The sequence below is a fragment of the Hippocampus bargibanti genome, linkage group LG13, assembly GCF_051943395.1.
Source record: "Hippocampus bargibanti isolate YZ-2025 linkage group LG13, ASM5194339v1, whole genome shotgun sequence".
In the NCBI taxonomy this organism is placed as follows: domain Eukaryota; kingdom Metazoa; phylum Chordata; class Actinopteri; order Syngnathiformes; family Syngnathidae; genus Hippocampus; species Hippocampus bargibanti.
This window is the reverse complement of record NC_142746.1, coordinates 18,957,895-18,985,788: the sequence shown is the minus strand read 5'-3', so window position 1 is coordinate 18,985,788 and position 27,894 is coordinate 18,957,895. Positions and strand designations below refer to the sequence as shown.

Here is a 27,894-nt window from a genome sequence, read left to right as displayed (position 1 = left end):
ACGAAGCTATTTCATTCCGGTTTACAATTATACTTCATTTCGCTGTCATTGATGGTTGTGAGTGCACATGGAACTAATGTTATATGTGAGATATGCTACATGTTACTTATTAGATTAGTCACTTTATGAATGCCGTTTGGTAATAGCAATTAGGTATGTGTTGAATGCCCCTGAGTTTTGTTTGTTTTTTTATCGCGAGTGCACGATAACAAAGAACTCGATTCCAGATTCCATGTGTTTGGTGATTCACATCTGCCCGGTGTGCGTCATTACGCAGAAGCACGTCCAAGCGCATAAGTGATGTGGGAATCTGCTGACTGATCACAACCACGGTTATTTTATCGCTCTTTCGTGAGCTCGGATCGGCGGGTGCCGTCTTGAATCGAACAGTCTACCAACGCAAGGACACAGACGAGAAGGAGGATTTCTTTCATTGTTGATGGCGTAAAAACCAGGACGCTATAAAATGTGAAGACGAAACGATCGGCAGAATCAGGTACGTTTCTTTTCTTTTTTTTTTAAACCATGTGTCTAGCAGGTAGAAGCGCTTGTTTAATGTGAACCTCATTTTCCTTTTTATCTGAAAATATTTTTAAATTCGTTTCTGTTCCTTTGTGTTCTATGCTGCTTCTCGTTCCTACGCGTGCTTTCATTGAGATTTTTCATTTAGAACTTCGAAAGACGAGAATGACTTTTTAAAAACTTCTTTTCTTCTAAAATAGTCCCCGTGTAATCAATTATCACTGACAGGATGTAGTTCATACAAATTTGTCCCCCCTACGAGATCGTGCGCTGGTTATTCGCCACATCAATCGTTGACGTTAATGATTTCAATTCGTGCACGGCTGCATAGTATTTGCATCGTAATTGTTGGTGTGAATATCCGAGGTGAAAGGGGGTTTGATCGCTTGAATGATTTAGACACGGGAGGAAGGATAGTGTGAGGGGAGTAAAAAAGTGGAGATTCACTTCCAAGGCTAAAACATCCTTGAAATGTGACACAAAAGTGAAAGTGAGGAATGAATGACACACAGCTGCTCAGTGCATTGCTATATGAGACTCTTGAATAAAATGGAATTATAACAGAAATTTAGTTAAACCTGTCATATCTATTGTTTATTATATATACTCAATTGAACAAATATATCATGATTCCACAATGCAAAGCGCTGCCAAAAATCTCTGTTATCTTTACAAAGCATTATGTTAGATTTCTCCTCCGCTAATTTCACAAAGAATTTGTCAGCTACCACTCATTGCCCTTTTATCTTTGGAACAAACACAGATTGCAGGGCATATTTAATTGGTACAGCTTTTGTTCACTCATTGGTTCTAAATTGCCAGCTGCCATCTTTTCAGATCTCACAATGCAGGCCAACCATCACAAACCGGGACTGGAGGCTAGAGGAATGGGATTTACATAAATAGGGTTGTGTGGCACATGGAAGTGGTATCGGAGTGTTAGCGCTTTGTTCCAGCTTCACCTGTTGTGAAAGCGATATATAAATCAATATGTATGTATTATATTTTGTACAGCCGCCCCCATTTCAAGCTCATATAACTCCAGACCCATATAACTTAGGAATTGATTATTTTTTTCTCATGAAAGAAGAGAGTCTACGGTTTTGTACGCTGAATTGAATGTTTTATGTAGTCCTAAAACTCAATATTCTGTGGGTCCTGAAATTTGAGTGAAAATGACAAAAACCCTGGCACTGGAGTGGACACATTTCTTCTCGCAGTGAATGAATAATACCGTATTAAAAATTGATTTTTATAATCATAATACATTTCATTTATAAGCGCCTTTCAAAACTCTCAAGGTCACTTTACAGTCACAGGATAAAGTTTTTCTGTGGGTGAGCAGCGGCAGCCACATGTGCCAGCGTTCACTCAACCCGGAATAACTCAAATAGATAGAAAGCTAGCTAGATAGCTAATCGCTAGCCAGCTCGCTAATAGATAGCTCGATAGCTATTGTGTTTCCTGACTCAAATAGCTAGCTAGCTAGACAGCCAAATAGCTAATACCTAGCCAGATAGCTAGCCAGATAGACAGCTAATAGCTAGCCAGCTAAACAGCTAACAGCTAGATAGCTAGACAGTCAACAGCTAGCTAGATAGATAGCTAACAGCCAGCTATTAATAGCTTCCTTATCCAGCAGAAGAACCATTTGTCACAAACAAAATCTTTTTGGAAATTATTCTCCACATTTCATTGATTGAGACGTGCGTCCATGTCTTCCCAAATTCTTGTTTTCGCATCTCCTCCAACTTCATCAAGTTGTAGAATTGAAACAAATGGACATTTTTAAGTCCCACATGTGTCAAATAAGGTTTTACTCAAGGCTCTGGCTATTCCGCGTCACCCTTCCTTCTACCATTATGCCTGCGGTAAAAGCCAAGTGGTGAGTGATGGCTCGTTTCCTTAGCATGAAATGGTGTCTTCAACTCGTCTTGTTTGTCTCTGGTTGGATTGCAAATGTGTCGAAATAAGAAGTGAGTAAAATACAGAATATTTTGAGCACAGATGTGACCCATACAGTATTCGTTTCTTATTTCTTTATATCCTTTCAAGCCAATGGGACACTTCTCTTGTAGTTAGTCATTGAAATACAGTACATGCAGTTGGTTAAAGGACAACCGACTTCACTTTTTTGTTTCTTAACTGACATCAGAAAAATGTTTTATAGCATCTAAAATACCCAAAACACGCAGTATGATATTTTTATTCAAATGCAAAACACAAAAGTGTCCAAAATCTGCAAAAAATTGAGCTGCGAATTGGGCATTTTCAGAAAGTCCCGCCCCCAGTTCGTGACGTCACGCCAATACGTTTTGCATTACTGGAGAATCAAAACAATGGCTTCAGATTCGGAGAATATGCTTTCTTGTTAGTCATCCAGTTATGAATATGATTCAAATAGTAGTTCTGAAGAGGAAAGCATACATGTTTGCAATCGATTAAAGAATTTATTTCGTGCCATTTTGAGGCAACATTGGGGGTAAATGTCTCACCCAAAAAAAGAGGCACAAAATGGCGACCTCCTGTGGCCACCTGCGTTTCCACAGGCTGATAAATTCCTTATATGGAGCTTGGACGCCCTCTTCTGGCGGCTTTTGGGTGCAACAGGAGATTGTCAGACCAAACAAGTGCAGCAAAATACATTGACGTGATGGAAAGACTGCTACAATGTGTCTTTTTCGGTCAGGGGCGTTCCTTTAGTGACGTCACGTAAGGACTCGTCACCAACTCAAAAACAAGACTTCCTGAATATTCAGCGCAAGTCTTAAAACGTAAAATATAGCTATATGCGGTGGAATCTTTGTAAAATACGCTCAGTAGAAGTCATTTGAAGCCATTTTACAAATTATGGACCGGAGACGTCGGTTGTCCTTTAAAAAGTAATTTAAAAAGGAAGTAACACAAAAGGACACTGTCAAAAAAAAAACATTTGGGATTTGGCCATCCCTGTCGTTATTTCCCTTGGCCAAATTTGCCTTCTACGGGAGTCTGTACAAGTGGTGAGTATGCAATTCTCCAATCGTTTTCTGATTACTTTCATCTTCTGAGACTTCCCGAAACACCCACTTGGCGGAAACGGCACTGCTCCTTTTTTTGCTTTTCGATCAAGACGTGACCGTGGCTTTGAGCTACACAGGCTTCACACAAAGAGAGAAGTCATTAACAACGTCATTATACTCTATAGGGAATATGCTAAAGGCAGGCCATCATTGTATATCACTGCTGTATAAGGTACATGCATAACGGGGTGTTTTGAGGTCATCACACAGCCGGGGGTCATTCTTTTCTTTCATGAGTGAAACTAATGTATATTTGACGATATTTTGATCAATCGGCTACACTGTCTGTGGTGCTTGTTATCTGTTTTTAACACTGTTAAGCAGAAGCACAATCTTGCATCTTTTTTTTTTTGCTGCAGACAACAGTATTATTTTAAAAGGCAACACAATCCATCAAGTATTGCATCATGCTAACTTGTATGCTATTATCTTCTGTGTTTTTTGCTCCAGATCCCAATCTCTACGGCTTCCTCAGTTCCTCTGCAGCCATGGGTCTATTTGTATCTGCAGGGACCCTTTTCTCTGTGCTCCTCATTAACAGGTAAGATGGCTCACAGAAGACGAAATATAACTTGCAAACACAAAACCTCAACAACAAAAAAATCATAATGGACTATTTTAGTAGATGGGACATGTGCGCTTCAGGTGCCATGCTCAGTGTTCCAGTGGTCCAGTGGAGGGCATTGTTTTTTTACACGCACCTGGTATACCTGACTATTTGGTGGCTGAAAGTAGATTTAAGTTTGGACTAGCTAGAAGCAGTTTAAGTTTTGGCCTAAGTGATGTGACACCAGTTTTTGGAATCTGAGCGAGGTGCAGGCAAAAAAGCCCAAATAAGCAGGCAAATGTGAAGCTATACAAATATATATTGTGTATCTTATTTTATTAATTGTATTGTATTGTATTGTATTAGCCTTTATTAGTCTTGCAGTGGAGGAAGGAAAGGAAGAAGTGGAAAAACAAAATACAGGAGCTGCTGTAAAGGCAGCCACTGTTGCGGCGCCATCTTATAGTAAAAACAACAAAATAAAAAATAATATGACACAACACAAAACACACAGTGATTCAATCTTAAGCACATTCTGCACCCTCTTTGTCCTATAAAACAGTTCTAGATAAAAGAGGAGCGGGTCAAAGCATCCTTTTCACTAGTGGATCAGTGGTGTCATGATGAAATGTGCATGCTCGCCACAAGCTAAATGTTGAAAGCAAACAATGCTGTAGCATCCATTGACGAAAAGAGACTGTCTCACATCTCTCTCACGTAAATCCGCTTCAATTCCAAGCTGCGACAGTTCGCGGGCTCCTCAAGCAATGCATCCATTATTAATTACAATTGTTTTAGCCTTCTACACAGACTTCAGTGATTCTATTTCTATTTCCGAAATGTCAAAAACTGTGCTGAAATTTCAAATACCGTGTACTGATTTTAAAGGAGAAAATTGCAATGGTTGGAAAATGAGTCAAAGGTGTTCACACCCACAACATCGCAAATTCCCATTTCTAATTGCTCTCGTTTGCAAAAAAAAAAAATACACAAAGAAAGAATGCACCACCCATGTGCTAGGTTTCCACTGGATTTCAGAATAGCGGCATGTCAGATTCTAATTTGAAATACCAATGAAGGACTTTGTGGGAAGTGTGAAACAAAGAGCATAACGTGGAAAGGGTATGCGATATAGACGTTATACTGTATGCAAAGGTATGAATTTGCCTAAAGGTAGAGCTTTGTAACAATGTTCTCTTGAATTTTCCATGCGTATAAGCATACACATAAGCTCTCTGGGCATCCCTTGGACCATGGTGAGCCACATTAGACATGCATATGGTTAGAAAAACAGTATCACACCTGTTCAAAATCTGCAATAAGATGAACAAGTTGTCTGTAAAAAAAGATTAGACATTAAAATACAGTGATACCTTGGCTTACGAACTTAATTGGTTCCCAGACAGAGTGTGTAAGGCGAAAAGTGTGTATCCCAAAAATTAATTTCCCATAGGAAACCATTAAAAATGTCACTGTTTTCCATCCATTTTATCACTATCTCTCTCTCTGTCGTCTGCCTGTCTCTTTAAATGTTTAACCCCCCACCCCCTCACTGCTGCGTTCTTGACCAATCACGGGGCTTTAACCGAAGACTGGGGGTGGGGAATAGAGGATAAAAAAAAAGCCGGGTGCCATTTTCTTTTTTGGAGAACAGGGTCACTCTCTGTCTGTAATACCCCCGCCCCTTACTGCTGCGTTCTTGACCAATCACGTGGCTTTAACCGAAAACTGGGGGCGGGGAATAAAGAACAAAAACAGTCGGCTGCCATTTTGTGGTTAGAAGAACGGGCTCGTTCGTGAACGACACATCACTCATTTAGGCAGCTCCGTGTGTATCCCGAAAAAAGTTCATATGCCAAGGTAAAATTTTCATAAATGTAACATTCGTAAACCGAAAAGTTCGTAAGGCAAGGGTTTCGTAAACCGACGTATCACTGTGAACATATCATTGATAAATATTTGTGACTCGAACAAAATCAACCCTCGTTTACTACTTTTATTTCATTACACAGGTAGTTTTAATCTTAATTAAATAAATCATCATAATGGAAACATGACTTCAATCTATAATATCTAGAGTGCAATTATCTCATAAAAACTGTATTTGTGAATCCTTAGTCACATTTTTAAGAGTAATCTACCTAGCTATCTATCGCTACCTGGCTATCTATCGCTACCTAGCTATCTAGCTAGTTGAATAGCTATCTAGTTATATAGCTATCTATCGCTACCTGGCTATCTATCGCTACCTAGCTATCGAGCTAGTTGAATAGCTATCTAGTTACAGTAAAGTCTCGTCATATCGATATTCCCGGGAGTCGGAAAAAATATCGATATATCCGATCCTGCGGCATGAAAATTTTCTCCTTGCGTTCATAGAAATAGTATCGTAATAAGCAGTACTATCGATATAACGAGACTTTACTGTATATAGCTATCTAGCTATCGAGCTATTTATTTAAAAACAAACTTTGAAGCTGTATCCCAGCCAGCACCGAAATGCTTCAAATATATAAATAAATCAAATTGGTCCCTGAACATATGCTCACTTAGGATTTTCCGTACAACAAAAGGGCATGTTTTATACAAATAGTGTGCGATAATGACATGAATCAATCGAAATTGCGTGGGAAGCCAGCAGGACTACATGCATATTGTTGAATGAGAGGAAGCATGAAGGGAAAGACAGAGTCCACGGAGAGCATTACTCAGCTCACTGCAGGGAGGGGGTATGGTCATATAAATTAATCTGTTATGAAATGCGCAAGAGCTGCCTGAACTGATGCTTGGCTTGAAATGAATGAAGATTGGGAAGAAGCGTTCTATGGGGTTGGAAGGTCTTTCAAGGGGTTATGTCATGAAACCGTATCTGAAAAGGCAAATTCTGCCATGGGGTGTAAGACCTTCATTCCAAGGCACCTCTGTATAACGTTGTCTAAACGGATTCATCCAACCAAGCATCCAAAATGAAGCCAACGCACATTATTATAGCCTTTAGGCCATTAAATGTATAGACAGATGCAGGCCATGCAAGTGGTCCCAAGTGACCACGGCTTCAAATGTCACAGACTTCACTTTGCAGTTGAGGTCAAGGACCTTCCAAAAGAAAATGGATTCATTCGAAATGTGAATTTAAAGGACAACCGACACCATTTTTTTTGTTTCCTAACTGACATCAAAATGCCCAAAATACGCAGGCTGACCACCAATAAAAATGACTTAAAGTGTCCCAAAACTGCCACAAAATGACCCCGGAAATTGCGAGTTTCAGAAAGTCCCGCCCCCAGTTCATGACGTCACACTACAACGTCTTGCCTAGCTTCTTTGTTTCCTTTCCTCTACCTTTCATAATTTTGCTGCTGCGAAATATAAAATTCTCCACTGCGAGACGAATAAAGGTACATCCAATCCAGTCCAAAACAAAAAAAATAAATAGAACCACTCAGATATCTAAGGATTCTAAATGAATTTGTTCTAAATTTGCATGCGTACCAGAAATATGTGAAGTGTTGATGGCGGAATATTCTCAATGTAATCATTTGAAATACAGTAAAGTCTCGTTATATCGATATTCAAGGGAGTCCGAAAAAATATCGATATAACCGGGACTATCGATATATCCAACCCTGTTTGCATGTAATTTTCTCCGTGCGTGCATAGAAATAGTATCGATATAACCGGGACTATCGTTATATCCGATATCGATATAACGAGACTTTACTGTACCTGAAAAACATAAAAAACAATTTAAAATGTCAAAGTATGTTTTTTTCTTCTTTGTTTGTTCATGTATTCTTTTGTTTTTGTAAACATCGGATCTTCAGTACAGCTTCACTTCAGGATTGCATCGGCACCATGGGCTCAGTTGTGGGCACTCAGTGTGTTATCTTATTATTCTTGATAGGCAGCCCAGTGGGCAGGTGTGTCAGGTCTGTCAGATTCCACCCTGGGAAAATGTGCCCTCAGAAGACTTTCCTTTCAAATGGGAGGAGAAAGCATACTGCAGCCCAAAAATAGAAATGTTTGTGGGCATCGGCAGGTTTGTTACTGTTTAGTATGCTGCTTAAACTACAGCGAGATAACAACATAACAATAAAACAACAACATAACAAAAAAAAAAGTCAAAGGATGTGTTCGAAATACTTTAAAATAGGTACGCTACAGTGACCTATATTCCACCGCGATTGTTTCTGTCCAGTGGACCGAGCGCACTCTGTACTCTCAGTCGTAGATCATTGCATTTTTGTAAAGTATTTAAGAGTTTTTTTGTGGGATTTTCCAAGCTATGAAGCTTATGCTGACATATTACACATGTTTCCCTCCATGCCGGTTCTTGAAAATTCCCAATACGACAACGAGAAACGGGGGGGGGGGGGGGGGGGATATTGAAATTTACGGTCTTTTTGTTAACACTGCAGTTTATAAAGGTGAGTAAGTTGTATTTTTATAACTCATAGAAGTGGCAGAATATATATTTTTCTCCATAACATCCAAGTTTCAAGCAAAAAGAAGCATTAGCAAATATATTTTTCTCGAGCTCGCAATTTTCTTTCCGAGCATTCAGTGACAGCCATTTTTTATTTCTGATGAAAATCTGCCTGCATTCGATCGGTATTTGCTAATTTATATTTTGAATCTTTTCTTGTGTTTTCTGTTCTTGTTTAGAATTTCAAAAGCTTTCCAATGGTACCTTACTCGTTAAGATCTGCCAAAAAGTACCCAAGGTATGATAGTTTAAACTGTAATAAAGAACTCGGTCACAGATTTGCATTTTTTAACTGTGTAATTACAGGCAGAAAATCCCCTCATATTTCGCAAATTCCATTATTTTCTTATTATTTGTCATAGAACAATAATGTATACATCATTTGAAAGCTTTTTAAATGCACTTTAATATGGTATTAGAAAATGTGTGATGAATTATCCTACTTTAAATAGAATAATAAATACTGATAATGAAATAATGAAACAATGATAATAAAATAATGAAAAGATTAAATTCCGAAAATTAAAAGACACTGGTGCAAATCATTGCTATATTTTTGTACAAAATACAGTGGCATCCACGACACATATCCATACAGCTTAGAATGTGTCTCCCTGTACCTTAAGCAAATGGACCAAAATTACATATTCACCACAATTTAGCCCTGATTTTATCTGCTCTAATGTCTAGTGTACTTTCTTTCACAAAATTGTTGGTTGGGTAACGCTATTGGTCCGCAATAGCGGATGCCATAATCATATTTTTAGTTACGAAGTAGCTGGAGGGAATAAAGTAGCCATTGAATGGAGTTCCATTTCAACCTAATGTGAGCTGATGTTATCTCTCTAGCTATCGAGCTATCTAGCTTTCTGGATATCTAGCTAATTAGCTACCTCGCTCTCTAGCTACCTCATTCTCTAGCTACCTTGACCTCTAGGTACCTCGCTATCTCGCGCTCTAGCTATCGCGCTCTCTAGCTATCTCGCACTTTAGCTAGATAGCACTTTAGCTTGCTATGTAGCACTTTATCTAGCTATCTAGCTCACTAGCTAGCTATCTAGCTCTCTATTGCTACCTAGCTAGGCTTCTATTGCTACTGTTCGGTTATAACTACCTAGCTACCTAGCTATCTAGCTAAGGTATCTCGCTATCTAGCTATCTCACTATCAAGCTATTTATTTTTTTAGACTATTTTTTTAGACTATTTATACTATCATGTATTTTACTCTCACATCAAATTAGAGGATATATGTCCAGTCATGTAATATAATTTTTAGTTACATTCACATGATTAGAATTTATTTTATTTCCGCACTCTCTGTGGTTAATTACATTGTAGCAGAAACGTTTTCTTAAGCGGTTTGCTTGGGGGAAAATTTGCAAACAAATCCGTGTTGTGAATGTAACCCTACAGGGTGAGCTAGAATGATAATGCAGTGAGAGCGCTCGCTGTCACCGCTGTCACTACCATGGCTTTAGCATCCAAGACAACAGAAACAACAGGCTGTAAGCCATGTGAGTGAGACTTCATGCAGCATAGCAACAGGGTGCTGGGAGCAACTTAGCAGCTGTCTCCACTTATTTGACACAGTCAGGTAGTCTAAAAGCAGAACCTGACTTACATCTGTGTGGAAGCTTGTCGGCTCCAGAGGTTCTACTTGGAGGCCACATGGGGCAAGCAGAAGATAGAATTTTGAAATATTTCATTTAACAGTCACTTTTTGCATGTTTAACTCATTCATTGCCATACGCGTATTTATTCGGGAATTGAAACTAACATGTGGAGCGGCATTCCCGAATTTGTTCGGGTTTTGTTTTTTTTCATGGAGGGGGGGGGTGCAGATCAAGCACAGGTCAGACCTCTGGCAATGTTTTTCCGTTCCACAAGTGGGCAGGATTTCCCTTTTTTCCATTTTAGCGCGTTGTTACAGCTTCTGCTGTTGTTCAAGCACTATATAATTTAGGAATTAACGAGCTGGCTATCTAGCTAGCTACCTGGCTAGCTAGCTATTTGCTATCTATTAGCTATCTAGCTGGCTATCTATTAGCAAGCTAGCTGCCTATCTATTAGCAAGCTAGCTGCCTATCTATTAGCTAGCTAGCTTTCTATCTATTTGAGTTATTCCGGGTTGAGTGAGCAGCGGCAGCCACACTCGTGCGTGTGGCTGCCGCTGCTCACCCGCAGAAAAACGTATCCTGTGACCTTGAGATTTTGGAAAGGCATTTATAAATTAAATTTTATTATTAGTATTAGTATTATTAGTATTCCCAATTCTAAGCAACACATGTATAAAATGCTATAAAGCATGCAATGTTGTTAACTTATTCACTGCCATTCACAAATTTATTTGGGAATTGAAAATGTGACGTAGTCTTCCTTGGGTGCTGATAAAGCCCTGGCCAGACCTCTCGCAATGTTGTTTCTCTTCCACATTGGGGGCAGCATTTCCCTTTTTTTACATGTTGGGACTTTGTTCCAGCTTCAGCTGTTGTTAAAGCGCTATATAAACCAATATGTATGTTTTGCATTGTATTTTGGACAGCTGCCTTCATTTCAAGCTCATATAACTCCAGACACATATAATTTAGGAATTAACTCTTTTTTTAATGATAAAATAAGCGTGTCCAAGGTTTCTTACGCTGCATTGAATGTTTATGTAGTCCTAAAACTTCAGATTATATCGGTCCTGGAATTTGAACATGACAAAAACCTTGGCACTGGAATTGACAAATTTTTGCATCTGGCAGTGAATTAGTTAACATATTCAAAATACAAATATATATTGTAGTACAGTAAAGTCTCGTTATATCAATAGTCCCGGTTATATCGATACTATTTGTATGCACGCACGGAGAAAATTACATGCAAACAGGGTCGGCTATATCGATAGTCCCGGTTATATCGATATTTTTTCGGACTCCCTTGAATATCGATATAACGAGACTTTACTGTATTTGCAATCCCATTTCTCATCTACAGCTCACTCCAACATGTCCGTACAGCAAAGCATAGTACATACAATGCTAATGTTCACAGAAGACACATGAAACATCATTAGCCTTATCTCCGTTTTATGCCCAGTCCTGTCTTGGCCAAATTTGGCAAGATTTTGCACTAGAACTAAACGGATCACCCCACAGTGTGGAACATACACAGAAAATGCAGGTTTCTTCACTGTTTTGTCTTCTAACTGTCCTCCTCAGGTTGCTAGAGAGCTCCATGTTCAATGCAGAAATGAAGGAAGGTGAAATTTTGCCTCCAACCATTCAAAAGCTGATGAAAGGATATAACAAGTACCTGAGGCCGTTCTTTGACAGTAAGGAAATTCCATTCTCATCTACAAATGCCTGTTTGACTGCGAGTATTATTGTATTACATGATTGATGATGTCCAACAATCAGACCTACTATACCCACCACGGTGCTGCTGTTTTAGTTATCAAATGGCCGGAATGACTTGACGGGTATAGAATAGGTGATATTTATTTATTATTATTAAATATCATCTGAAATCTGGTTGCCACAAAAAAATACAACTAATAATAAAATAAAATCTACCATCCATATACATAAAGTAATCCTCCATTTTGTACAACTAAATCTCGGACACAGCTAGCTAGCTGGCGCTTATAAATGAGGGATGCCCATTTCAAGCTAAGATCAGAGCATTGTCATCAAATAATGAGTAGTTTTACTTTATTTGAATGTTATTGTGGCCATTTTATATTTGAGTTAGTGGCGTACATTTCCGGGTTGAGTGAACGCTGGCGCGTCTGGCTGCCGCTGCTTACTCGCAGGAAAAAAAAATTTCTTATCCTGTGACTGTAAAGTTCCCTTGAGAGTTTTGAAAGGCACTTAGAAATACAATGTATTATTATTATTAGTAGTAGTAGTATTAGTATTAGTAGTATTAATATTAGTATCTGTATTATTAGTATTAATAATATGATTATTAGTATTAGTATTATTATTAGTATTAGTACTTATAATCATAATAATATTATAATGATCATACATATACAGTGAGACCCCAACTTACGAACTTAATTGGTTCCCAGACAGAGAGTGTAAGGCGAAAAGTGTGTATCTCAAAAAAAAATTCCCATAGGAAGCCATTAAAATGGGAATAATCCGTTCCCGGGTTTCCATAAAATATTCTTTTCAACTAAATAAGCCTTAAAACTACACACAACATACCTTATTCTATGTATAATGCATTTGTTATTGTACTGTAATGAAAGAAATACACTGCATTGTATCACAAAGTCACTTTATTTACATTTGTGATGGTCATTGATGGCTTGATGGAATGGCGTTGGAGGTCGAAGGTCAAAGGGAATTGCTGTTTGGAAAGAGAGGCGCATTACACGAGGACTGTAATTAAAGAAATAAACGGTGCTGTAAAATAACGTTTTATTTACCTTTCTGATGGTCGTTGATGGCTTATGGAAGGAGAGTCACCTTCCATAAGGACTGTTGGTAACTTCACCTCTGGTGCTGTTCGGTCGTGTGCTTCCGCCAAAGATCACTCCGCCAGCCGTGGTGGGTGTGTATTATGAAAATAGTTTTTATTATAAGGTTTAATTTTCATAAATTTGACGTTTGTAAGACGAAAAGTTTGTAAGATAAGGTGTTTGTAAGTTGAGGTCTCACTGTATATTATTATGATTATTAGTATTAGTATTATTACAGTGACATACGGTATTTATCAAGTTGCCAAATAAGGAATCCATATTTTCCGCATAAAGCTGCCCTAAAAAGCATTTTTAAACTGTCAATAACTGCTTAACATTACTTATAATTCCACAATGCTCCAAGACATATGGCTTATATTGTTTGCTTCTATTTTCCCAGATGGTCCTGTGACTGTTGGTATGAGCTTGGACATTGCCAGCATTGACACCATTTCGGAAATCAATATGGTAAGACAGTTTGGTGTGTACAATTTTTTATGACTTGAATTAAAAGTATGCAACAATACAGCAAAACAAACTACATACCATATTTTCCCCACATCCCTTAACACTATTTGCTAAAAATCTTTTGTGATAACAACTCAATGTTGCAATACATGCATGTTTGTCCTAAAAGAAACTGGCAAGGCTAAATGTATCACTCGAGATGGAGCTGTGCAACATATTGATTTTTCTTTTTTTGCCGTGGGGGATACTTGCTTGCGGGGTTAAGGGGTACGGGTGGTAGAAATCAGTTTGAAATGAAAGGACAATTATTCTAGTTTTGCCCTGGAGTGATCCAAGGAAGCGTATCTTTTTAAGAACTGCAGAAATGTCCGTCTGGGACAGAACTTGACTTGGACTCTATAAGTCCTTCTGGGAATTTGGCCATGCATCCAACAAATGTCACAAATGTAGACCACGGCAATCCACGAGCTGGGAAATCTTCCAAGATCAGCCACCCTCTCCCCCACATCTGATGAAATAAATGTTTCAGTCTCACAAGAATTTCTAATTTCTTACGTCACCTGAAAGGTACACAGTGTTAGTTGGGAGGCTTTACGCTTTAAACTTCTGCCTATGTTCAGCACATTTGAATTGCCAATGTAGGCATAAACTTGCATTTCATGGTCAATATTGTCAAACCGAGATAACAGATGATGTTAAGTGAAAGATTAATTTTACTTTTCCCCAAATCTTTCAAGGACAACTGACACCATTTTTTTGTTTCCTAACTGACATCAGAAAAAAGTTTTATAGCATCTAAAATAGCCAAAACCCGCAGGCTGATATTTTTAGTCAAATGCAAAACACCAATAAAAATGACTTAGTGTCCAAAAACTGCCACAAGTCAGCTCGAAACTGGGGATTTTCAGTCCCGCCCCCAATTCATGACGTCACGCCAGGTTGTCTTGCCTTGCTCAAGAAACAAAACAATGGGGTCATGGAGTTCAGATTCAGATAAGAGGTTTTCTTGTTACTCATCCAGTTATGAATATGATTCAAATAGTTCTGAAGAGGAAAGCATAAATATTTGCGATCAATTAAAGGAGTCCTCCCATATCAATTCGAGCCGTCAATGACAGCAATGTAGCGTCCCAGAAAATGCACAAGATGGCGCCCAAGCTCCGTTGGAAATTGGCTGATTTGTCTGCTGGGAATTTGTGTCAGCGAGTATCAAATAGTAGTCTTGGTGCAACACACAACGATTCACCGTCGCGTTATTTATGTGTTTTCCTTCTAGTTTCGCCATCAACACGAAGTTTTCATTTCTCTCCTGTAATTTTGTAGCTCTGACTTTTACAATTTAAACTAACTCATCATACCCTCCAAATAATAGAGCAAAAGTGACAGTCTGTAACGCCCACTTCTCGTCTGCCGCTCCCAAACCCCTCACCAAAACCCATGCAAATCCCATTACACCCATGAACATAAAACAATTACCTGAACATTTGTTCTTGCTTACTCGCATTAGCAGCATGGTCTTTGATGGGTAATGAACAAACACAGTAGGAAACCTGAAGGTCATGAACACTTCTCAGAAGAACTCGCAGTACTAATATGCACAAAGCAACCCCTGATACCTGAACCCCCTGCTGTGTTCTCTCAAACGTAGAGTTTAAATTGCTGACTCGATGCAACGTGTTCCGTTTCAAATGCTTGAGGCACAAAACAGCTCGAGGATTTGATGCATTGCCAATGATTAAAAAAAAATTCGATACAGGAATGTCATCGTTAGCAAAAACATTGCATGTTTGTCAGCATATTTTGGTAAAGCAGTCCATTAGTTTTGTACTAACCTTTTGGACCTCAATCTTGTAGGACTATACAGCCACCATATTCCTCCGGCAGCGCTGGACGGACGAGCGTTTGGTGTTTGAAGGCAACAAGAGCCTGAGCCTTGACGGGCGACTTGTGGAACTCCTTTGGGTGCCCGATACTTTCATTGTGGATTCCAAGAAATCTTTTCTTCATGACATCACTGTGGAGAACAGACTGATACGCATCTTTCCCAACGGGACCGTCCTTTATGCGCTGAGGTTAGATAATACACGTGGCTGTCAGGTTATTGGTTGTTGTGTTTGTTGTGTGCATTATGAAGCGATGCAAAGTCATTGGGGGGGAAATGACGGGAATGAAAAAGAAATTGGATAAAGCCCGCAATGTAACAAGGGTTGACGATGCGATTCTGGAGCAGAGATTGAAGTTGATACTGCTACCGATGGATTGTAGGATAGAGAAAGCATGTGATTCGTTTATCGAAAAAGCTTCAGCCTATCAAAAAAATCTACATTTTCATGTTGGAAGTATATTGAATCAGAATTAGAAAGCCTTTAATAGTCCCAGAATGGGGACATTTGCATTGCTGTGTGAATATTACCGATGTAAAAAAAAACCACATTCATTGAGTACAGTGATACCCTCTGTTTACGAACCCCTTGGCTTACGAACTTTTCGGTTTACGAACGTTAAATTTATGACAATTTTACCTTGGCTTACGAACTTTTTTCGTACACGGAGCTGCCTCAATGAGTGATGTGTCGTTCGCGAACGAGCCCGTTCTTCTAATAACAAAATGGCAGCCGACTGTTTTTGTCCTCTATTCTCTGCCCCCAGTCTTCGGTTAAAGCCATTTGATTGGTCAAGAACGCAGCAGTGAGGGCGGTTGGTTTAAACATTAAAGAGACAGGCAGACGACAGTGAGAGAGTTTCAACTTTGAAAATTCAAAGTGTAGCCTGCAAGGTTAAAATATCCCATCAATCAGGCTCCACAAAGAACCCGCACAAGCCATCTGTACACTTGATGCAAAAATCTATCAACCCAGCTAAACAGAACACAATTGATGAGGAACTAGATACAATTATCGCAGAGAAAGCACCGACAAGGGATCATTCCTCAAGATGGTGAAAGAAGAAGGCTACGTTCCTCATCAAGTGTTTAATGCTGATGAAACCGGCCACTCCATTCCATCAAGCCATCAACGACCATCACAAAGGTAAATAAAAAAACTTTTTTTATACAGTACAGTTTACTTCTTTAATTATAAATACCATAGCACATTTATTATACTTAAAATAAGGTACATTTTGTGTAGTTTTAAGGCTTAAGGCTAGAAAATTATGTTTTATGGGGACTTGGGAATGGATTATTCTCATTTTTATGGTTTCCTATGGGAAATTAATTTTTGGGATACACACTTTTCGCCTTACACACTCTGAGAACCAATTAAGTTCGTAAGCCAAGGTATCACTGTATATCCCAGCGAGAAATGGAGTCAGTGGTTGCTGACAGTTGACATGTTGTGGCTCAATATTACTTCGAATATTAGGAGCAGGGTCAAAATGAAGGATTTTCGGTGCGCCTTTTAAGGCGAAAAATACTTTAATGTTACAATCTCCATAGATTACACAAGAGAAGCTCTAAAGACCTGAATTGACTCATCATACAGTATATTCAAGGGACTTGATCTCAACAGTTCATTTATTTTCCCCCTTGGCTACAATAATGTGTGGCAAAAAAAGCGGATAAACTACACACAGAGACATCTCCGCCTGCTTTGCGTCTCACAGAGGGAGAATAAATTAGCGGGAGCTCCGGCTACGGTAATATTGAGTTGGGTATTCCCGCTCAATTCAGTCTCTCTTTATGGATGACGTGCCACTGTGAGGAGATTTCCTTGCCTTGCCAACATGTGGCGACGTTATTTATTTACTTCTTGATGTATTTTGTCATGCGTGCTCTAAATGTCCTCGGGCTTCACTGAGACCGTGATGTGAAGCTGGCTAGCGGTTACTGAGTCAAGCTATAGCAGGCCGAAAAGAGAAAATGGCTACCTTGGAGAGTTGAGGCTGAGAAAAGAGACCGCGTGAGGTGATGAATGGGAGGTGTAAGAGCTTTGGTAAATGTTTCAACACTTGGCCTTGAGGATTACACAAGAAAGCACTGAGATGAAGTACCAGTCAAGTCGTTTAGAGATTTTATGATGCTATGTCAGAGGGATTCATTCACAATCAAATGTCTGTGTTAAAATCCCAAATTAAGCTTTAAATAACCATTACAGTTACTGTAGAATTGAGAACGCGACACTGCTATTAATTTGGAGCTAGACGAGATATTATCAAAACATGGCTTCTTCACCGCAGGCATTGCGTACTTTGTGTGTTGTTGTTGCAATCCTGGATTTTGGTGAAAATGGGACCGAACTGTATCATTTTGAAATCAAACTAAAGAATAACAGCAACAAAACATAGTTTTGTGAGTTGAAGTAACAATAAATTACTGATGTTATGAAATTTCACAAGTTCACATAGGGTTGTGTCCCGAACTAACCAATCACACACAAAATAAATGAATAAATAAACCACAGATGTCAAAGTCAAGGCCCGGGGGCCAAATCCGGCCCGCCACATAATTGTTTTCGGCCCGCGAAAGTAAATCAACTTGTGAACTTGTCCATTATACTTGCTAAAATCCTAACCAAAATGTCATATTTTTGGATGTAAACCACAATAAGTCATTTTTCTTGACTTCAGATTTGAAAACGAGTTATTAATTATTTTATTTAGCGCTCTGTATGTAATATGTGTAGGGGATTAAACATTCTAATGGCTTCCCCAAATTCATAACGGCCCTCGGGAGGAAACCATATCTACAATGTGGCCCGTGGCAAAAAACGACTCTGACACCCCTGAAATAAACGAATGAATAAATGACTGAACGAACAAATAAGCAAACATGCACTAAAACCGCGCTAGGTGAACCACAATGTAGCGAGGGATGACTGTAATCACAGAAGATCCCAACCACCAACCCTCTCTAAGGAAAATGCAAGCAAAATAGGGGGCCTCACTAGAGGCCCCAATAATCGACTCCAAAAAATTCCAGCACTTTCAATTCAATATTGAATGAAAAGCCAATCAAATTTCCGCTTCCGCAACTAATGAACTGCCACATTCATGTCCCGCAGAATTACCACTACTGTGGCCTGTAACATGGATTTGACCAAGTACCCAATGGACAAGCAGACCTGCACCCTTCAACTGGAGAGCTGTAAGAACCTCGTCTTTCTATCTTTTGTCATTTCATTTCTTCAGCCCTCACTGCAGTTCCTCCATTTTAGGAATAGTTTGTTTATCCCGACTTCTGCATTTAAATTTAATAGTCTTTAACCATTTTATTCACAAATTATGATAACCTGTAATGTAAATGTCCACTGTAATAATAATAATAATAATAATAATAATAATCCATTTCATCAAGCGCCTTTCAAAACTCTCACGGTCACTTTGCAGTCACAGTATTAGTTTAGGCCATTAACAACCATCACAAAGGTAAATAAAATGACTTTATTGTACAGTACAGTTCATTTATTTACTCATAATACTATAGCACATTTATTATACATAAAATAAGGTATATTTTGTGTAGTTTTAAGGCTGAGAAAAGTAGAAAATTATTTTTTAATGGGGACCGGGGAACAGATTATTCTCATTTTAATGGTTTACTATAGGAAATTAATTTTTGGGATACACACTTTTCACCTTACACACTCTGTCTGGGAACCAATTAAGTTCGTAAACCAAGGTCCCACTATAGATAGAAAGTTGGTTGGCTAGCTAATGGATAACTAATAGCTAGCTAGCTAGCTATCTAGTTAGATAGCGAATAGATAGCAAATAGAGCACATGTTTGCTACGGTAAATACTCAAGTTCAATAAAACACTAGTTTAGGAACTGCTGTCACTAAAACCCTTTTTATAAATATTATAAATCTGATATATATATATATATATATATATATATATATATATATATATATATATATATATATATATATATATATATATATATATCCAACACCACCTCGCAAACCGTGACAGGTATCTCCGTGTAAATACTTCCGGGTAGAGTGAATGCTGGCACGAATGGCTGCCACTGCTCACCCACACAAGAAAATTAGGTGACTGTAAAGCGTCCTTGAAAGTTTTGAAAGGCGCTTATAAATGAAATGTATTATTATTATTATTATTATTATTATTATTATTATAACAGCAAACAGCTTCTTCCCCCAAGCCATTAACTCTTTGAACAGTAGCCCAAATTGAACTGTATAGTGCCGCTTTTTTGATGATGATACTAGTGCAGCGTGTTTGACCGGAAACAAATTCCTTGTGTGTTCTACATACTTGGCAATGAAGATGATTGTGATTCTGATTGTGATTCTGATAACATAACCGTAGGTGGAGCACAGTGAATTCACTATCCTCCACAGTGCTGCCTTCCACAGAATCATGTCTGAAAAACCGTTTTGCTGTATGGCATAAGAACGAAAGCTCTGAAGAGAAAAATTGCAGATCCACTTGAGCAACAGTGCGTCACGCTGTGTTGAAAAGGATGATTCTTCTCCAATCCTGATGATACGCCAAATACGCTTTTTTGATGAATACTATTGGAAGCAAGTGCCATCACCTCTTGTTAAATTCATTTTGTGCAATGTTCCTGAAATGAAAATTCACCTCCATTGGTCTCTCGTTCCACAGGGGGTTACAACATCAATGATGTCATGTTCTATTGGACCAGGGGAAATGAGTCTGTCAGTGGCCTGGACACTCTTCAACTGGCGCAATACACAGTGGAGGACCACTACACCTCGGTGTCAGAGGCTATCTATGAAACTGGTATCTATAATGGCAAACTTTTAATCAGAATCATCTTTATTGCCAAGTATGTAGAACACACTGCACTAGTATCATCATCAAAAAATTGCAAAGAGGCAATGGGCGTAACCGGAAAGGGATCACTCAGAATTATGATAATAATAATAATAATAATATAATAATAACAATAATAATAATAATATTATTAATACATTTCATTTATAAGCGCCTTTCAAAACTGTCAAGGACACTTTAGTCACAGGATATTTTTTCTCCGGGTGAGCAGCGGCAGCCACACGCACCAGCAAAACGGAAGTAACAAAGTAAAAAAAAAAAAAGAATAACAAATATGACAACACAAAGACTCACTTTTAATGATGATGATTATGATGATGACGATGATTATTATTATTGTTTTTATTTTTTTTCTGCATTTGATGAATTTATTATTTTACTTGTTAGTTTTCTTAATAATATTAAAATGTGTAGAATTATTTTTCTCATGATATATATATGTGTATATGTGTGTATATGTATATATGTATATATATATGTATATATGTCTATATATATATGTATATATATATGTGTGTGTGTGTGTATATATATATATATATATATATATATATATATATATATAAATTAATGATGAATAATTATACAAATTTTAATATTGTTGAAATATTTTTATTATCACATTAAAAAATATATGTAGATACATATACAGATATAGTATAAATATAAAGTTAATATATAAATTAAAAAAATATGTATTATGAATGAATGATTTTCCATATAAATTGTAAATTGATCATGAACATATATTTTATATATTCATATTTATTTCTATATTATACATTAATGATGAATAATTACTTATAATTAACCATGAAAAAATCATTTGAAACATTTTAATATTATTTAATATATTTTTGTTGTCACATTTTAAAGTATATAAAAAATATATATATATACATATATAGTATAAATATAAACTCAAGTGTTATATTTAAATACTGTATGTAGCGCATGTATTGTCCGAATGTATTTGTCAAGGAGATTGACACGCTTGCTGCCTTTTGTTTAAAAGGTCACTACCCAAAGCTGGTCTTCCACTTTGAGCTTAAGAGGAGCATTCTTTACTTCATCCTGGAGACGTATGTCCCATCAAGCTTGTTGGTGGTCCTTTCTTGGGTCTCCTTTTGGATTTCCTTGTCGTCTGTTCCCGCACGAATTTGTATAGGTATGTACCAGTCAGAAGTAATCACATAAGTTCCCAAGCATACGTGTATTATAATATGCATAGCAATACAGCACATGTGGAAAGTACACCGTTTTTCAATTACAGTATAAGCTTTGAAGCATGTAACTAACCATGTTTTAGAATTCTGTACATTTATATGAATTGTGATCACAACAACACATTACCATTTTTACACAATGCAAACGAAGCAGATTGAAACTGTTCATACGGGTGGAATTTTCTCTCTTTTGGCGTCTTGTTCGAATTGCAACAGGGCGCTTTTGTGCTCGAGCGTATCATTGTGAAATGAGCCTTTTCTCAGCCAATCGTGGATGCATCCCTCGCGTTCATTCAAATCAGAACAGTCAGCATACGCTCGAGTACGCCGTGCTTGACAGGGTGGAAATATTTTTAAGATGTGAATGATTATAATTCATTCAATAAAATGATTTCAATCAGGAGTCAGAGTTTGTCCCTCCTCATATTTATGAATGAAATCCTCCATTCACTAATTTGTCAAATACAGTGATACCTTGGCTTACAAACTTAATTGGTTCCCAGACAGTGTGTATCCCAAAAATTAATTTCCCATAGGAAACCATTAAAATTAGAATAATTCGTTCCCAGGTCCCCATAAAACATAATTTTCTAATTTTCTAAGCCTTAACATTACACAAAATATACCTTATTTTATGTATAATAAATGTGCTGTGGTATTATAATGAAAGAAATAAACTGTACTGTATAATAAAGTTGTTTTATTTACCTTTGTGATGGTCATTGATTGCATTAGCATTAAACACTTGAGGAACGTAGCCTTCTTCTTTCACCATCTTGAGGAATGATCCCTTGCAGGTGCTTTCTCTGGCTAAATTTGTTTCTTTTTCCACAATGGGGCAGTATTTCCCTATTTTCTATGTTAGCGCTTTGTTCCAGCTTCAGCTGCTATTAAAGCGCTATATAAACCTATATGTATGTAGTGCATAGTATTTTGGACAGCCGCCCTCATTTCAACCGCATATTACTCCAAACCCTTATAATTTAGGTATTAACTTTTTTTTCTGACAAAAGAAGAGTCTAAGGTTTGTTACATCAGACTTACGACCGGTTCGACTTACGACCACCCGTACTTACGACCATGACCTCCAAACTCTTATTTTTGAATTATTATTATTTTTTTTTAATTTTGTTAGGGTTTTGTTTTTTCATGTTTGGGTGCTAATAAAGCGCTGGCCATGGCCTCTGGCGATTTTTTTTTTTTTTTTTTCCCTTGCATGACGGGGCAGCATTACCCTTTATCCATGTTAGAGGTGTGTTACAGCTTCAGCTGTGGTGAAAGCGCTATATAAACCAACAAGTATGTATTGCATTCTATTTTGGACAGCCGCCCTCATTTCAAGCTCATATAACCACAGACCTGTATAGTTTAGGAATTAACTCTTTTTTTTCTGATGAAAGAAGAGAGTCCAAGGTTTCTTACGCTGAATTGAATGTTTATTTAGTCCGAAAACTCAATATTCTGTGGGTCCTGGAATTCACAATGACAAAAACCCTGGCACTGGACTGGACACATTTTTGCACGTGTACCAGGGAACGGGAATTGAGTTTTCTACTCAAAACATTGCACAAATGCTTGAAATCAGGGGCTTGTACTTCCACCATGTTTATATAACTTAATTGTGCACTGTGTATGTGTTCCATGGCAGGAGTGACCACAGTACTGACCATGACCACTTTGATGATGGGCGCTCGCACATCGCTACCAAATGCCAACTGTTTCATCAAGGCTATTGATGTCTACTTGGGAATCTGCTTCAGTTTTATTTTTGGAGCTCTCATCGAGTATGCTGTGGCTCATTTCTGCACACTCACTTATAGCGACGCGCAGATGCTGATGGTGAGATACTGTTGTTATTATTTTGTCCTGATGTTTACATTTTTGTGATCGTTGCTCTTTGCTCATTGGTCATGACATTTTTTTCCCCAATAATTTGGTTGAGTGGAGTGTAATTTGTTAATTTAAATGGCCGCCTCCACTAGACCGATTAAAAAGAAGCTATTTTCATAAAACAGCAAAACCCTTCACTAAATCGCCATGGTGGGGTAAGGTTCAATTTGGATCGTTCGTACGACAGACTTCTTAGGCAACATAGGCTTAGTTATGCTGATGAAGTGATACCGGAGCAAATGGTGCAATCAGGCCAGTCGTAGACCCCATACTCAGGCAGGACAATAGAAGTAATTAGTCAGGACAATAGAAGTAATCAGTGTAGCCGCAGGCAGTAGTCCTCTGCTCCCCCCATCCTGAGAGCAGGGACCAATCATAGCAGAGTCTGGCACAGTAGGGATATATATATATATAGGGCCAAAACTACCAGCAAAAGATTTTAGTTCGCTGATGAAGCCTCTTGGATAAGAAGCGAAACGTACAGATGATGGCTGAAGAAACCTTTTCATCGATGAACCACTCCTGTACGACTGAGAGTTTACACAGACGTAGACCGATGAAAGCATTCTGATGAATATTGGAATTTGTGGAATATGAATTAAGCAATGAAATGCACCTGTTTTTATCCATCTCAGGGGACAGGCATCGACTTAAAATTATATCACAGTTGCTCAGGGATCAACTAACGACCAATCACGGCTCACCTTTTTCTGGATTTGGTTAGCCAGCCTAGCTATCTAGCTATTAGCTATCTATTGGCTTGCTAGCTAGCTTTCTATCTATTAGTCTTACTATTCTATTTGAATTATTTATGGGTTGAGTGAACGCTGGCGCGTGTGGCTGCCGCTGCTCACCCACAGAAAAAAAAAATATCCTGTAACTGTAAAGTGACCTTGAGAGTTTTGAAAGGCGCTTAAAAATGAAATGTATTATTATTATCTGAGTAACTGTAGTGTCAAATAACAAGTGTCAAAATGGCTGCCCTTGGCATAGATATAAGTGGGTGGGAACGGATTATTCTCATTTTAATGGTTTCCTATGAGAAATTCATTTTTGGGATACACACTTTTCGCCTTACACACTCTGTCTGGGAACCAATTAAGTTTGTAAGCCAAGGTATCACTGTAATGGTGTTATTTTTATTTCAAGTGGCAACTAACATTCTCATTTACTTTACCCCAGTATGGCCACCAATTACATAACTTTGATGATGAAATGAACGGAATCGTCACCACCATCACCAGCCCCTACGACAGAGTCAAGAGGCGCAAAGAACCCGACGCAGGTCCCACCGCCGCTCCCGCCGCCACCGAATTAAGAGTCGATCCATCCAGCCCGACAGGCAGTGAACCCAAACCCGACGACTCTCCTCCAGAACCTACCAACTGGTGTGCCATCGCTCTGGCCACCTTTCGCAAACTACTCAGTTTCATAAGCTGCTGTCACATTAAAAATCCACACCACATAGACAACTACTCAAGAGTCACTTTCCCTTTGTCATTTGTCCTTGTTAATCTTCTTTATTGGACGTATTATTTGTACTTTTAGCATTCCTCTCAAGTACAGTAAAGTCTCGTTATATCGATATCGGATATATCGATAGTCCCGGTTATATCGATACTATTTCTATGCACGCACTGAGAAAATTACATGCAAACAGGGTCGGATATATCGATAGTCCCGGTTATATCGATATTTTTTCGGACTCCCTTGAATATCGATATAACGAGACTTTACTGTATTTAGACAGGGAAGTTATTCCCCTGTATGTACAATAAATGTGACTTCGGTGTGGTTCTGAGCTGACATTTTACTATTTCGAGGCAGCAACATCATGATAATGAGATAAGATTGTTTTCAACCGAGAAACAAATGAGTCATTATTTTAATTCAACTTCACTCTTTTAGCATACTTAATGCTGACTGGTGAACATGAAAAGGAATAATTGCTTCCAAAGATAAAAACCAACCCGTTTTGCATATTTCCCCACTGTAGCACATTTACTGTAATTGTGTCTTGTTCAGCTTGTAAGTAGCGAACACACAAAAGATGGTGTGGGAATTTATGCTTGGGCCAAACGTCCAGGGGTGCTGTACACGGGCGAATAGGCTTACTTTTTGTCTGACTTTTTACTTTTAAGTGATATTTTATTACAGTAAAGTCTCGTTATATCGATATTCAAGGGAGTCCGAAAAAATATCGATATAACTGGGACTATCGATATATCCGACCCTGTTTGCATGTAATTTTCTCCGTGCGTGCATAGAAATAGTATCGATATAACCGGGACTATCGATATATCCGATATCGATATAACGAGACTTTACTGTAATTGCTGTTTTTTTTGCCCAAAGATCTTAAAGGACAACCGACGTCTCCGGACAAGTTGTGTCCATAATTTTTAAAATGGCTTCAAATGACTTCTACTGAGCGTATTTTGCAAAGATTCCACCACATGTAGCTATACTTTACGTTTTAAGACTCGCGTTGAATATTCCGGAAGTCTTGTTTTTGAGTTGGTGACGAGTCCGTACGTGACGTCACTGAAGGAACGCCCCTGACCGAGAAGGCGACACACAATGCATTTTGGGTACTTTGTTTGGTCTGAAAACTTTGTGTTGATCCGTGTTGATGGCGATCTTAGATGGAAAACACATAAATAACGTGATGGCGAATCGTTGTGTGTTGCACCAAGACTACTATTTGATACTAGTTGACACAAATTCCCAGCAGACAAATCAGCCCATTTCCAAGGGAGCTTGGACGCCATCTTGTGCATTTTCTGGGACGCTACATTGGAGTCCTGACGGCTCGAATTGATACGGAAGGACTTCTTTAATCGATTGCAAACATTTATGCTTTCCTCTTCAGAACTATTTGAATCATATTCATAACTGGATGAGTAACAAGAAAGCATCTTCTCCGAATCTGAAGCCATTGTTTTGATTCTCCAGCAAGGCAAGACGTCTTGGGGTGACGTCACAAACGAGGGGGCGGGACCCTCTGAAATTTGCCATCCCGAAGTCATTTTGAAATAATTTTGGGACACTTAAACTCATTTTTATTGGTGTTTTGCATTTGACTAAAAATATTAGCATGTGTGTTTTGGGTATTTTAGATGCTATAAAACGTTTTTCTGATGTCAGTTAGGAAACCAAAAAATTGTGTCGGTTGTCCTTTAAGTAAACCCGCTTAATATGAATAGGCAGTGGCAGAAACAAAAGACCCAATTTAAAAGAATAACATGATGGGGAAAGTTTTCTTCAAAACGTCAGTTCCCAACTGCTATTCGGACGGAAAGTGTTCTACTGTCCTCCCGTTCGAAACAGAGGACTCCGGTTCTTTGTACTGATGGTTAATTATTGAATGTGATTTCACACCACCATAGAACTACAAACAAGTATAAATATATAGCTATTATTTACACATAAACATTTGGACTTTACATCGTATCTTTACAACGTATGCAATAAAATCGTACAAACCACTTTGCCCGCTTTCCGTCCGAAATGGAAGTTTTGATCTTCGCCGTTTTTTTTATCTTTTCCTTGCTAAACAATACAGCGATAAAGCATCTCCATTCTCGCCGTCTTCTCAGTAAAAAAATGAAACTTAAGTAACCTGTAAATGTCGAGAAAATAAAGCACAGCCATCTGCTGGTCAGCTACGAAATAGCAGTTATAAACAAACGTATCAGCAACATTTACAGTGACAGAAGAGAAACTATGGAGGATTCTTTACTTTTTTTTGTCAAAGTAAAGATGGTCATAAGGCTAAAGATAACTGCTTTTTGTCTGAAAGACAAAGATCAAAAGCAATGGACTCAATCGTGGACATCTCTTGGACAAAAAATGCCAGTCGATGGTTTTGGAGCCCAGATCAAAATGGACGTATTTCTCAAAGATGGATGAACGTTTGTTTTTTTTTTCCTTTTAAGTGACAGAACTTGTCAAATAATACCTCACGCTTATGTTGACGACCAACCTGGGACGTTTTCATGTAAAACTATATTTCTACTGTATAGCGCTACAGCGATAAAGATGTAGATATTGTTCTGCTTCACTATTTGTCAATAAATTACACCGTCGTGCATGTTTACTGTCAAGAAATAGATGAAAGCAATAAAATGTGTGTGTATAATAGAAATGTAGTTATTTTAAGGTATAATATTGCTTTTTTGAATGATTTTTTTCTTTATTCTGCATTGGAATATTGGCACTGAGTCAACATGGAGTTATTGAACAGTGGTAATCTGCTCTTAAAAAATAGTAGAAACAGGTCATGATATTAATTTTCGTGTGTGTGTGTGTTCATATGACTAGTCTTGTGAGGACCACTAACATTTTATACCATACGTAGTGAGGACATTTTTAACAAGTCAGGACCTTTTGGCCGGTCCTCACAAGTTTTTCATTCTAAAGGCTTCTAGAGGGTCTATATATTGGATTGGATTTGCCTTTATTAGTCTTGCAG

General features: G+C 38.1%; 1 protein-coding gene across 1 annotated transcript; it reads left to right on the top strand.

Moving 5' to 3' along the window:
- gabrzb (gamma-aminobutyric acid type A receptor subunit zeta, b) lies at positions 1–27,803 on the top strand. The gene is made up of 10 exons (XM_089012124.1): positions 1–496; positions 4,035–4,125; positions 11,822–11,934; positions 13,472–13,539; positions 15,394–15,611; positions 18,540–18,622; positions 20,113–20,250; positions 21,320–21,472; positions 23,179–23,369; positions 24,603–27,803. Exons 2-10 carry the CDS (start codon positions 4,073–4,075, stop codon positions 24,966–24,968), a joined length of 1,383 nt encoding a protein of 460 aa, XP_088868250.1. The 5' UTR covers positions 1–496; positions 4,035–4,072; the 3' UTR covers positions 24,969–27,803.
- Positions 27,804–27,894: the final 91 nt, after the last annotated feature.

What these genes read in the sequence shown, in the direction of transcription:
- gabrzb (XM_089012124.1), top strand. Translation starts at nt 4,073, where the DNA reads ATGGGTCTATTTGTATCTGCAGGGACCCTTTTCTCTGTGCTCCTCATT. An exon ending in TCTGTGCTCCTCATTAACAG is followed by an intron (nt 4,126 to 11,821) that starts GTAAGATGGCTC and finishes TGTCCTCCTCAG; the next exon opens with GTTGCTAGAGAGCTCCATGT. An exon ending in TCCCGCACGAATTTGTATAG is followed by an intron (nt 21,473 to 23,178) that starts GTATGTACCAGT and finishes GTTCCATGGCAG; the next exon opens with GAGTGACCACAGTACTGACC.